Genomic DNA, 12745 nt, shown 5'->3' with positions numbered 1-12745 from the left:
GGACTTGCATGCGGCTTTTTTATTATACTACAAAATTTCATTTCCTGTCATCTGCTCTGAGATTAAACTTGGATTGGAAGACACTGTTTACAAGGTTGCAGTGACAAGCCTGACCCCAGGAGGTGAGGTGTAAAGCCGTCCACCTTGGGTGGGCAGTCAGGGAACGTGGGACACTGGCCCCAGAGCTGGAGCAAGCAGTGACTGGGAACGGGATCTTGGGCTCCTTATTTCCATGTGGTCTGTCCCATCCAAGGGAAAAAAAAACCAAAACAAAACAAAACCAAAAACGCCCTCTTGGGACACAGAGTAAACCAAAGAACCAAAGGACACCAAATTTCAATTTCTTGCTTGGTAAGACCCTTTTCTTTTTCCCACACTAATAAAAAGCATCCCAGCCCCCCTCCTCTGGATAACACCCTTCAGCAAGTGGCTGCATTTCTTCAACTTCAGCGAGTCTCAGTTTTACCATTCATTTTCCCCAGTGGTTTTCCCTCCAGTGCCTCTCTGTTGCTCACGCCACACCACTTCTGACAAAAGGGAGCTTTGTTTGCCGTTTCCCTGCCGCTCCACCAGCCATCCCCGGCTCCGCTGCCCACCCTGCTCCAGCAGCCAAAGCTGACAGGCGGCCAGAGCGGGGATTTCAGTCCCGTGCTGGCGAATGCCCTCTCCGGAGGGGTGGCCCGGAGCCAGGCTGGGCGAGCCCAGCTCGTCAGAGCGGCTCTCAAAGGAGCTTTTGTTGGTGCCAGCGCTGCAGCCTTGCCCGGCTCCGTGTGCGGGATCACTGACCGGCTCTGCCTCTGCTGCGCTGCTCCAAGGGGGTGCTGCCAGCCGCAAGAAGATCAAGGTGGACAGACCATCCCCTCGGAGTCCTCTCCCAGCACATATCCCTCAAGTCACAATGACTTTCTTTCCAGTGAAAGCAGCTGGGATGTTGGACATTCGGCAGCCTGGTGGGCAACCCAATAGGCTGGCCCGGGGAACCTTCCCAGCCCAACGTGATATCCAACTTTGTCAGTCCATGTTCACTTCTCTCTAGGAAATAAACCATCTGCTCAGCACTAGGAGAAGCAGAAGGAAAAAGATGTACTCAGATAGATTCATGAGGTGCTTTAGGTAACATGTCCAACACGAGCACACAATGTTCTGCATCTGACAAAATCAACAGGAAAAACCTGCTCCTGCAGGCCTGCCAAGCTGGGATTTCAACAACAAGTGGCAAGATATCAGCTGGCAACAAACAGCTCCTGAATCAGGGATGCACTTGCCCAAAAAAGACTCAGGGTTTGGATTTATTTTTTTTCCTTAGTAAATGATAACACACTGGGTGCCATAAAGGATGCCTCCTGCTCAAGAGTTAACTGAGCAGAGCAGAGTTTGGGCAGTGTGAGTAGGCTATGGTGGTGCCTATGACAATTGTGACTTAATAATCTCCCTGGTTTTGAAGATGTATTTGTCTTCTCTCAACTCTGTTTCTCCAAGCAAAGCCAAAAGAACTTGTAGAAACTTTGCAGAGTTGTGGTTTCATATCAGAATTGGAAGGAACACAGCATGATGAGGAGGAAAGCAGACTTTTCTAGCTAAACAATTTTGCCTCTGTTAAACTTCACACACAAGGGCCCATCATGGCACCCCTCTGGTTTCTGGAAATGCAGAATATCCATACTTATCCAAACACCTCTAAACACGTACACACATCTGTTCACCATGACTCGTTACTCACATTAGGCTCACTTCAATCCTCTTTGATTCTTCCACTAGAGTCAGATGTTACTTTTCCTTTCATATTTGTATCTCCAAGCTCCATCAGTGGCACATGCCCAAGCACTTCCAAAGTGTTCTGACAAATCCCTCCAGAAAGCACATAACATCATCCCAGTTTTACAGATGGGGAAATTAGAGCAGAGACAGAGGTTAAGACAGCTAATTGCCTATGGCCACTAAATGAGTCAGTAGAAGAGCTGGGAATTGATCCCAGGAACCATGTCTTCCATTCCTCTACTCCACCCACCAGTCAGTACACTCCACCAGATGGTTCTTATCATTGGACATATGGACTAAATATTCCTAAGCTGGTGTAGAAGTTTCACTATTTAATTAAATGTCCTGTCTTCTAACTCCATAGGATGCATAGGAGAAGCTCCAGCTAGAATCCCATCTGGACCCACTCAGGAAATGTCTACGTGAAGAAAACAAAGCCCTAGGCTAGTGCAGAGAACATTCCCAAACCTATCAACCTGCCCTGCAGCACAGACCACAGCAAGGCCAGGAAATAGGCTGTGACTCAGGAGCCTTGGGAGAAGCTCATGTTTGTCAAAGCCTGGCTTCAAACACTGCATGCATGAGCCACCAGTTACACTGGGTACTACTTTGTCATGTGAAGGCTCTTCCTTCAGCCTTCACCGGGCACCACCAACGCTGCCCAGCTGGAGATACCAGCAGAGTCACAAAAAGCAGATGGCACAGAATCATCTACTCTGGCATTGGCTCTGTCACATCACAGAGCTGGTGTTGGTAGGACAGAGACCGTTTCTGCCTGGCAAACATCAAACACCTTCTCACTTCTCAGTCACTATCAGTGACACTTGAAACAAATTTCTAAAGTCATGAATATGACACAAAGAAAACCTTTCATCAGAGAGGCACCAGAAAGAGACCTTCCAGACCACTGCCTTCCCAGTGTGGACATAAAGTGACAGCAGCATCTCAGTCCCCACTCACAGATAGGCAGAGTGGCTGCGCCTGCCTTCCCAACAGAACTCAAACCAATTTCACATTCTTCTGTGCCCCCTGCACCTGTGCACCACCAAGTCCATAAAGCAGATTTCACCCAAGACCATGCTGTCCTGAACACAGTGCAGGGCTGGAGGGAGCAGGCTCAAAGCTCTTGTGCACAACCTGTAGATGCAGTTATGTGCTCCTAAGGAACACACATCCACCCTTCTGCCCACAGAAGCTCCCACAGATGAGAACCACAAGCCCACTTGTCTCCATTACTCTCTCAACAAACAGGAGAGCACTGCAGTCCCTTGAGAAGGCTTTGCCTTGTAGGAATAAAGCCACACCACCTTTCCACGTGTGCTATAAGAGCCGGGCAATCCTGGAAGGTGCCTCCTGCTCGGGGAAAGTGACTGCACCTACCTTTCATCCCAAACTTGGACCGCCGGCCATACTTGTTGATCATAATAAAGAGCACGACCAAGAGGACACAGGCAAAAGCTGCCAGCCCAACCGCTATGGAAACCTGGAAGGAAAAAGCCTTAGAGTCAACACAGAGGAGTTTAGGAGTTTAAATCAGGAATACAGCATCTCCTTGCCCAGTTAACCTTTCTATAGGCTCACACCATCTGCTGCAGCCCCCTGGATACCAGCTATGGAGGAAAACACAAGCTAAAGCAGCAGGCCCTGGCACAGCTTGGAGGAATTTCAGGCTTTTTGCAGGACTGGGAGGTCTGGGATCTTCCCATCAGTGATGCTGTTGTGGCACCAGTTTTCCCCAGCCTCTCACTATATATCTGCAGGGAAAACAGACCTCTGCTCCAATGTCTGGGCTCTCCCTCCACTGCATCACATCCCAAGCCTCCATTTCTGACATCACCTCTTTGCCATGACATTACAACACTAAAGCTATTCAAAGCTCAGCTGAGAACACAATTCTGCCTCCATCCAAACATGCCTCAGGACAGAGTGAGGGAAATAACACAACACAAAGTGAAAACAGAAGAAATTAAGTAGAACTAAGGAGTTTTTCCCTGTAAAACATCAGAGTTTTTCAAAAACCTCTAACGGTTCCCTATTTTTTGTAATTTTACTAGTAAATATTTATACCACAATGTCCAAGTCCTTCACTGGAGCTGTGGTTCCACTGTGGCAGTGTACAAGCAGGGAAAGAAAACCTCCTTGCCCTAAAGGGTTTACAATCCCAGGCTTATTTTAATATTTATGAATATTTATTCCTTCAAGTCTTTGCTCAAAATACTTTTATTGCATTGATGTAAACAACAATTTCTCTGGCATGTGTCCAATTGTTCTCTACTAGGTCTTGTGATGCATTTAGGCTTTGCTTCCTTTTACAAAACTGTATTCTGCTATAATAGAAAATACATCACTTAACCAAGAAGAAGTAATTTCATTTTGCAATCCTTTTCCCTGCTGTTGGTACATTTGTTATGATATTTTAAAATTTTTATTTTACCACACTATTTTCATTCCCAGCTTTTTTTCTGCACTTTATATTTAATAATCAGTGCACATTATTACTCCAGCCTCACTGTTCAAACCTTCCACTTCTGTTAAAGGAGGTTTTCTCTTAGACGAGAACTGAGACCAGGGTGGATTGAATTTTGCTTATTCTGTTGACACCTCGTGGATTTCAGTATCTTAAAACTTGCACAGAATTAGAGCAATTGTGTAACATGCTAATTTTTCTCTTCTAATACTTATGCACACTTTTTTTTTTCTTTTTTTCTGCCGGGATTCTGCAGAAGAAAGACAATGCTGAGATCTGATAAGCCTTAGACTTATTTTCCTTTTTCATTTTAGGTATGTCCTGCACAGCAGGAGAGAGGGCAAACAGACATTGACAGAATTGAACCAAACTAAACCCAGGTCCCTCACCAGGATAAGCTTAACAGATCAATAACAGTTCAAAAACACACAATTGCCTGCTTGTTTGTTCTCTGGGTGCTACTTTTTTAGAGTGAGAATTCCTGACCCTGTCAGCACAGACTTCACAGGATGCCTTGTTTTCAAAGAGCTCCCTGGTTCCACACTGCAGACCCAAGAGGATCAGATGGTTTGTGTCAGTATTTTACCTGCTTGACACAAGCCACAAAATCCTTCTGATTGCTGTCTTGAGCCATAAAGGAAGAGATTTTCCTTGCAAACAAATCTCAAAACAGCAGAGAAATACAAATACTGAGTCATCAATAACAAGGAATGAACGCAAAGCAGTTCTGTAGAGAAGAGACCAGGACTCACCCCAAAAGTGTCCTCCTCTGGTTTGTGGGTCACAGTGATCGGTGGGGTGGGACTCACTTCATAATCACCGACTGAAACCAAAACACCAAAGACAGAAAATTCAGTGTGGCTCCCAGGGGATTCCCAAGGCACCAGCACATTCCAACAGCAGTGCCTGGCCTAAGGAGATTCAGTTCACCCCTAAAAGAGGCTGCAGCTTTCTGTTTCAGAAGGCACAAATCAATTATCAGAAAGTTCCCTGTGCACATCAGCAGAGAAAACACAGACCAGCACTATACTGATGTTGTTCCAGCCTCACAAATGAGAAACATTTGGGTGCCTGGTGTCTGGAATAGGTTCCCACCACCCTTGAGCCCTCTTCCTAGTTTTCAGGAATATACTGAGCTAAGTGGGGTTAAAACACAACAGTCTCCAGCAAATTTTGATCTGAAGAAACAGTAAATTGAATGCCTTTTGTGGTGTGTGGTGTATGATGTGTTTTGGGGGGAATGGAAGAAGAATCTGTTGAAGAAACGTGACAGAACTGAGCCCTGCTTCTCGTCCCAGCCCACACCAGAGAGATGTTGTTGCTGGGGACAGCCCAGCCTACATGAAATTAAGATCCCTTTTGCTACACTACAACCAACCATCATTTCCTTTATAGGACCTTCTGTGGGAAACCACTAGAGGCAGATGAACATCTCATGAGATTACCAAGCTGATTACAAACTTCCCAACAATCTTGTTCAGGCACAGAGAAGCCAGGGCTTTGTGCAACCTCCACCAGCCTGCTTCTGGCTTCTTCATTTTTTCTATGTAAATTACAGAGGGGAAGGGTAAACCACAGAAGGAAACCAGCCACAGTATTCAGAAGGCAAGGAGACACTTACTTGAGACAAAGTTGTCCGTACTTTCTGTGGAAAGGACAAAGAGAGAAGCAACACAGTTAGCAGCACAGCAGAGGGAGAGGGGTGTCCTTCCCCACCCACCTCAGACACAATCCACCCCCCCAAAGAGCCCAGGAAACCAACTTTTCATATTTTTTCTTCTTGGGCGACTGTTCCTGGAAATTGCAGCACATGTGCCAGCAGGACATGCTGGAGGTCAGGATGGAGAAGCTTGGGCTGAAAGAGGAGGGGAGGGATACTACTGTGAGGCCAAAATGGAGAACAAGTAGCACTTTTGAATGATTGGTAAACAACCCTGCTTTCAGCAGGTGAGCAAAGCTCAACAGACACACAGGGCTCTGCGGGATGGAGGTGGAGAGGAGAGAAACAGATTTTGCCATGGATAAAATCCTTCAAGGGTGAGGACCAAGTCCCATGGAGAGGAGCCCAGTTTGGGGCTGGGAGTTGGAGGAGACCTCCTCTGACCTGTTTTTCATGAGTCAGTCAGACCAGCTGATAGCTCCTGAGCTGGACACAGAGGCTGTGGCTGCCCAAGAGCTGCCTCTTGCCCCAGACAGCCACAGCAGGCCCTGCTGTCATCCTGCTGACTGCTCCAGTCTATTCAGCAAAGCTCCTTCAGCTCCAGAGGTGGCTGAGACCCCAGACAGTGAGCTCTAAAGCCCTCATGACACTCAGTTTACACAGAGGGAGAATCACGTCAGCTTCCAATTCACTCGCCCGTGTAAGAAACTGAGCCCGATATTAACTGGAGTTTACACAGCTTTGCTGGCAGAGGGCTCCTGGAAGGATGCTGGAACACTCACACTGGAGCATGGGTGAGGTTTGGGAGGGGAATGTAAAACAAACCCCAGGTGACAAACAGCTTTCCAAACCAGGGGAAAAAACCTGAATAAATATTTTAAGTCAAGTAGACGAGTAACTTTCCTTGGCTTTTCTAGCAAGGGGGGGAAATATTTTATTTGGAAACTTTTTCTCATCTATTAAGGCAGAGTCTTGTAAAATTCTTGCTGCTTCTACATTTTCCCCTTTCCATTTTTCTCTGCTGGACTAAGCAAATTCAACAGAAATGCACAAAAAGGATTTTTTTTCCATTAAACCCTATTTTTCCAAGCATAAAAAATAGCCAAGAAATTTCAGCCAACTTGAGTTCTGTAAGAAGTTCCCGAAGAACTGAACACTCATCACGGGTACATTAACCTTTGTGGATTAAATAAGGAGCTGGTAGCCTGTGGCAGAGATACCAATGACAACATGCAATGAGATTTTTACGGGGAATGACACAAATCTGTCCTGGGAGCCACTGCCCTGCAGCATCAGAGAGAAGGCAGACATGGCATGGAGCTTACATGTCCCAGATCCCAGCTTCTTACAGCACCTTGCTCCTCTCAGCCTGGAAAGCAGAGTGTGGCCATTTACCAATGAGAGGCTTTTTGACTAGGGAGTTCTAAAATACATGGTCATAGGTCCTTTTCTATGCTGACAAAGTCTTCCAGGCACTGTGCTTTCATTAATTAATTAAAACTAATAATCTCACCCTGGGTAGTGACAGCAAAGCTCTTGCACCTGTGAATTGCTGTAAGCAACAAAGGGCTCGAACGAGGCACGCTGGGGAACCTTCAATGTGTGGCATTTTCTGAAGGAATCTACCTTCAAATGGGAAATTATAAACGTCAGCTGCAGTGAATGTATGTGTCAGCTGTGGTAGTGGACGAAGCAACAAGCTTCAAGGAAAGTAAATTACATCCTGCATTGGGCTGACAGGGTCTGCCAGGGTGAGCAATGGCTTGGGACTTTGGATCAGAAGAAATAAAGGAAATGGGTCAGCTCCTGCTGAGAGATGGCTCAGGGTCAGTAAGAGCCCCACACCAACAACACATGAAGCGTGGCTGGAGCTGCATTCACAAGGGCAATATTTTACACATATTCACAGAACCCCATTCTCCCAGAGCCTCTAACACAAGATGCTCTTCAAGCATCAATGTGCTTTCCCACACCACAGCGTGGCTCAGATCCCTTTCCAAAATCAGCTCTCCAGAGCAGCATATCTGCCTCCCTTTCCTGCAGTCCAGCACCTACTTAGGAGCTGCCCCCATTTCACAGATGGGGAAATTGAGTCACAAAGGTGGGACCTGACAGAGCTGAGACTGCAAACCTGTGCAGCTCTCCTCGCCCACCTACATTTGATAAGCTCTTCTGCCCTGACAGAAGGAAACATAAATAGGTCAGATAGTCAAACAGGGCAGCATCCTTGAAGTCCGAATACAAATTTTCCACTCCTATCCATATCAGCTCATTTGTTCAATTGTCAGATCTTCAAGGCAGAGATTTGGGTTTGCATTTATGATATTTGACCTGCGGGAAAACTCTGTGTACATATATGGTGTGATATAAATAATAAATGAGAGTACCGTTGGTATTTTGCTATATTTAGCAAACGCCCTATTTTGCTGGATTTTCTTGGGCTGCAGGGGCCAATTTAGAGCTGCCACTTTCTCATGGCATCATTCCTGAAGGCAGCACAGATCTTAACTCCATGATGGCCAGCATGGTGTTGCACTGTCAGGGAGCAGACCAAGATGCTCCCATAAAGCAGACAGGCCACAACAAAAGTCTCTACAGCACTTCCCAAAGATGGATCTTCATGTCCTCAAATGCTTTTTTTTTTGCACTTAAGCTGTGAATCACCAGGGAGTACAACAGGGAATTCCAAGCAATCAGTTAAGAAATTCTGACAAACTGATGCAAAGTGACTAATTGAGCTGTCGCATTTTTTGTAGCCCTGTCATCCTGGAATTGCACATATTGCATTCGGAAAGAAAACAATCCTGACACCGCTGCATCCAGCTTTAATCATTTCACAAATGCAAGCTAGAAGTAAAAAAACTAAAGGGACAGGCTGCATCACTTTAAAGGCTTTTCCTTTCTATAGCTTATGACTACCACACAGCAGAACACTTTCTCTAGAAAAAAAAATCAGCAATGTCTTTGGGGCACCAAAAGGAGATCTGAAATAATTGGCCAAACTTACATCCTATTGCCACTGAAATTCCTAAAGACTTTTAAAATAAATAAATAAATACACTACAGAATATGCTACAAAATAAAATCATCTAAAACAGTTAGCACCTCTCCCAGCATAAACGGTTCATATGACACCAAAGTACACTTGTGTATGAAAATCATACTGGTCAGAAGAGGAGGTTGCCAGGAGTCACCTCTTCCAACCTGATGTTCAGACAAAGCCAACATGGGCTGTCGAGGCCTTGTTGAGGTGCAAGGATTACTGGCAGGGCCATAGTAAGACCTTTGGATTTCAAGGAGCCCTGATGAGATAAACTGAATATCCTACCTGGAAAAGGCTTTTCAAGGAAGTGTCCTTTGATAGTTTGGTTGGCCGAGCCCAGCTGGTTGGTAGCCACAATCGTGTAGTTGCCATTGTTGTAGTGAGTGGGTTTGTTGAAGAGCAGGCAACCCTCAGACACTTCCCCTTGCTGGTAGAACTCCATGCGGATGATCTCTGTCTCCCGGAGGACCTGGCCGTTGTGCAGCCAGTGGAGGGTGGGAGCTGGGTTGCCATGCACTGCAAAGGCAATGCAGTGGTCCATGTGTAGCACCGGCTCCTCCAGGGTAAGGATGCGAGGGGGATCTAGCAGAGAGAAACATGGCAGGCTCACAGCAACCTCCACCCAACGTCACCACTCTGTGCACCACGGAAAATAAGAGCATTGAAAACCTCCAAAATCACTTGTTCCTTCTACTCTTCCCATGGATGTCTGTAAAGAAGCAGCACTGTCACGAGAACCACTCCACTCCCCCTGGAAGGAGGGTCTGAGCCATGGCCAGGCCTCTTGCCCTTCCAAACAGGGGTATAAATTAAAGACTGGGATGGAAATTTCACCAGCCCAGAAACAATTAAGCTTGAACTGTCCTGTCCACACATCTACTGCTGCTCTCCTTCCCCCAAGGGATCCTGGGGAGACTGCCTGTCCCCATTAAGAAGGACACGGTGACGTAGCACTGTTACATTGCACGTGTGTAAGGTGCCCGTGGGAGCTCTCAGTCACACCAAGCAATTCTGGATTGCATAGCTGTGGAAGCAAACATCCCTCAGAGACTGTCTGTCCTTGGGGGCTTTGACTGCCTGAATATCCCAAAGGAGTTCTCACTCGCCGAACAGCCTCCAGGGGTGTTTTAATTAAAGGGAGTAGAGTGGGAGAGGGATAAGAAAAGCAGAAACTCCACCTGCAATTTATTGCATATGCATTGTCTTCCCCTTGGGACACACCAAGAATTTAAATGTTGCTCTGCTATAGCTTCTGAAAGCCCATTTACAACGCCTACACCTAAGGTCCCAAACCCCAAGGCTGGCAAGGTCTGAACTAGAAGAACAAGTTTTGTGCAAAGATACATGACACAAAGATGCATGTCTCCCCTAAAACTCTCCTTTTCCTGCCACCATCCAGCTGCAAAGACAATCCATTTGGCATCCACGAGGAAGAAAACCAACATACCAAATTTGACCCATCTTTGTGAAAAACAACAGCGAATTTTTAAGCCAGTGAATGTGACAGAAGAAAAGAAGGTGCAGAGCTGGTTGGAGCTCAGGAAAATTCTCCCACCAGTGCCCATCTACCCTGAACCACAGTCGTGTCCCAGCCACCCTCTCTCGTTCGCAAGCCCAGATCCGCATGTGGCTTGTTCATATCCTCCTGGCAAGGGGGATTCAAAACAGGCAGCCACCTACACTCACAAACCCAGATCTTTCCAGTGTGAAATTACAGCCTGAGTGATGGCTCTGTGCAACAAGAGCAAGGGTAGCAGAAACTGTCAGCAGCTTAGAGGATTTTATGGGTGAAAATAAGCATGAGCATAGTGCTGTTTAAGGTGTGGAGGAGCAGATGCTAAAACACCTTGCAAAAAATACCCTGGTCTAGTCTGCTGACCAGTCAGTCAGCTCTGAGCTGGGCTAAACTTTAATTACCTTCATCCTTCCATCCATCAATAGCACTTATTGGAAGGAAGATGAAAGTAGTAAAGCATCACACAGCGTGCATGGGTTTACCAAGAGTGGCCAGAACCTCACAAGGCTCTCTTGGTTCACAAGGTTCTACATGGCAAGGTTGGGGGTGTTGATTTTCAAACTACAGAGTAAGGGCAAATATTACAGACACAGCAAAATATAGCAAATCTCAGCTGCTTGAGACCACAAAGCTGTGTAAACTTCCTTTTAAGGTCAGGGTTTTGTTATATTAGAAAGCGCAAAGAAAGTTGAGCTACTTGCAGATAAAAGTGAACAGTTCAAATTTGACACAATTGCAAGATGTGCACATTTGTATGACATTTGCAGTTTGTAGGATCTGACCTGAGAGGAAGCATTAACATCCCTGAAATTACTGGCAAGTTTTAAACTGCAAGGGTGCCATTGAACCTCTCACATAGTGCCAGGACAAGAAATTTTGTGTTTGTTAAGAGATTTTTAATCCCACTATGCCTTTCCTTTAGTCTATTGAATCTTCCGAGGCACAGGCAGGAAATGCCCACCACCACCACTGCAGCACTGCTGTTCCTTCCCTGCTCTTGTGCTCATTTCTGGGTTAATGGAAGCACCAGGAAAGTAAAATTACTGACATTTGAGAGAGAGTGAGCTGTGTGAGGATCCACCTCCATCTCACTATGCTCAGCTCCTCCCAGTCTTCACCCACAAACCAGTATGACACAGGTAGCAGATGGCCATGCACTCAAACAGCTCCCAGGGCACCCCCTCTGGGCTCTGTATGGACAAGGTCTCTCCGCTGGTACTTACAGTAGACAGTGAGCAGCACACTGGCATTGCTCATCCCCACCACGTTCTCAGCAATGCAGGTAAGCAGGAATCCATTGTCCTCACTGGTGACATTCACCAAGGTCAAATTGATGGCATGAACATTGGTCCAGTTGAGGTTGGTCTAAAAATCCCAGAGAGAAACACAGAAATCAGTATCTGGTGGCTCCTTTCCTCCCCTCTACCACCCCCAGAAAAGGAGGATCACAGTTTCCCTGTGAGGAGGTCTCCAAAATCCAAAGACAGCTGGGATCTGGGTGAATGGAGGTATTTCATTCAGTGAGAGGAAATACTGGGGATAGCCATGGCATTGTAGCACTGATAAGCATGACTGGCCTCTAGAAAATCTTACTTAGCTATTGTAAAGGTAGTTTCACTGGAGTTCCATCAGAGGACATAAGTTAATTCAATCAGGGAGCACTGAGCTCTGAAACTCTCTCATCTTCACTTTCTGGCCATACAGAGGAAAGGTTTTGCTCCTTTCTGGGAGTCCCCAGCTTGTCATATAGGTAGACCATGGCTTCAGCTTTTCTTTGGATACAACAATTTCTCTTTTCTCATACCATATACCTGACCCTCTGCCCTGCACGCATGGACCTAGGAAATCGTGGCAGCTGCTTTGCTCTTTCCACATTGGGCACAGGCAGCACTGAGGTGTTGCAGCCCCTACCTGGTGGGTGTTGATGGAGTGGAGCTCTGCCACTGTCCAGTCCACGTCTGGCAGTGGTGATCCTGAGCCATTGCAGGTGATGACAGCGTTCTCCCCTTCCCGCACCGTCAGGTTCACGTGGCTCACACTGATCTCAGGAAGGTCTAGAGGAGCCAAAAAAAACTGCTCAGGTGTGGGGCAGAATTCTCTACAGCCAGCCACAGGAAGTGTGTGGACCCGGATCCCACCAAGTTGTTTTCCAAATCAGCCTCCAGCACCCTGAGATGAGTAGCATGAGGCAACAGAATGGCCTTGCCCTACCAAGAAAACGAGGGGTGTTGGAGACAGGGGAAAATGTAGACACTGGAGATGTGCCAGCTGAGCAGACCCTCTCATCAGCTTCAAACATCT

The 12745-nt window shown here is 46.6% G+C and overlaps 1 protein-coding gene across 3 annotated transcripts in view; it reads right to left on the bottom strand.

The window, feature by feature from the left end:
* Nucleotides 1-12745, bottom strand: part of NTRK3 (neurotrophic receptor tyrosine kinase 3) — a 204164-nt gene that overhangs the window by 129275 nt on the left and 62144 nt on the right. For all 3 annotated transcript variants that reach the window (XM_088172619.1, XM_088172617.1, XM_088172618.1), the window contains exons 6-11: nucleotides 12356-12498; nucleotides 11668-11809; nucleotides 9214-9510; nucleotides 5847-5870; nucleotides 4978-5048; nucleotides 3139-3241 (exon numbers count right to left, since the gene is read on the bottom strand). In XM_088172619.1, the coding sequence (XP_088028745.1) occupies nucleotides 3139-3241; nucleotides 4978-5048; nucleotides 5847-5870; nucleotides 9214-9510; nucleotides 11668-11809; nucleotides 12356-12498 (780 nt within the window). The remainder of the gene's footprint in view (nucleotides 1-3138; nucleotides 3242-4977; nucleotides 5049-5846; nucleotides 5871-9213; nucleotides 9511-11667; nucleotides 11810-12355; nucleotides 12499-12745) is intronic.

This window comes from Sturnus vulgaris, chromosome 13 (assembly GCF_052056855.1).
Source record: "Sturnus vulgaris isolate bStuVul1 chromosome 13, bStuVul1.hap1, whole genome shotgun sequence".
Taxonomy (NCBI): Eukaryota; Metazoa; Chordata; class Aves; order Passeriformes; family Sturnidae; genus Sturnus; species Sturnus vulgaris.
Note: the sequence above shows the minus strand (reverse complement) of the source record. Positions and strands in the feature narration are given on the sequence as shown.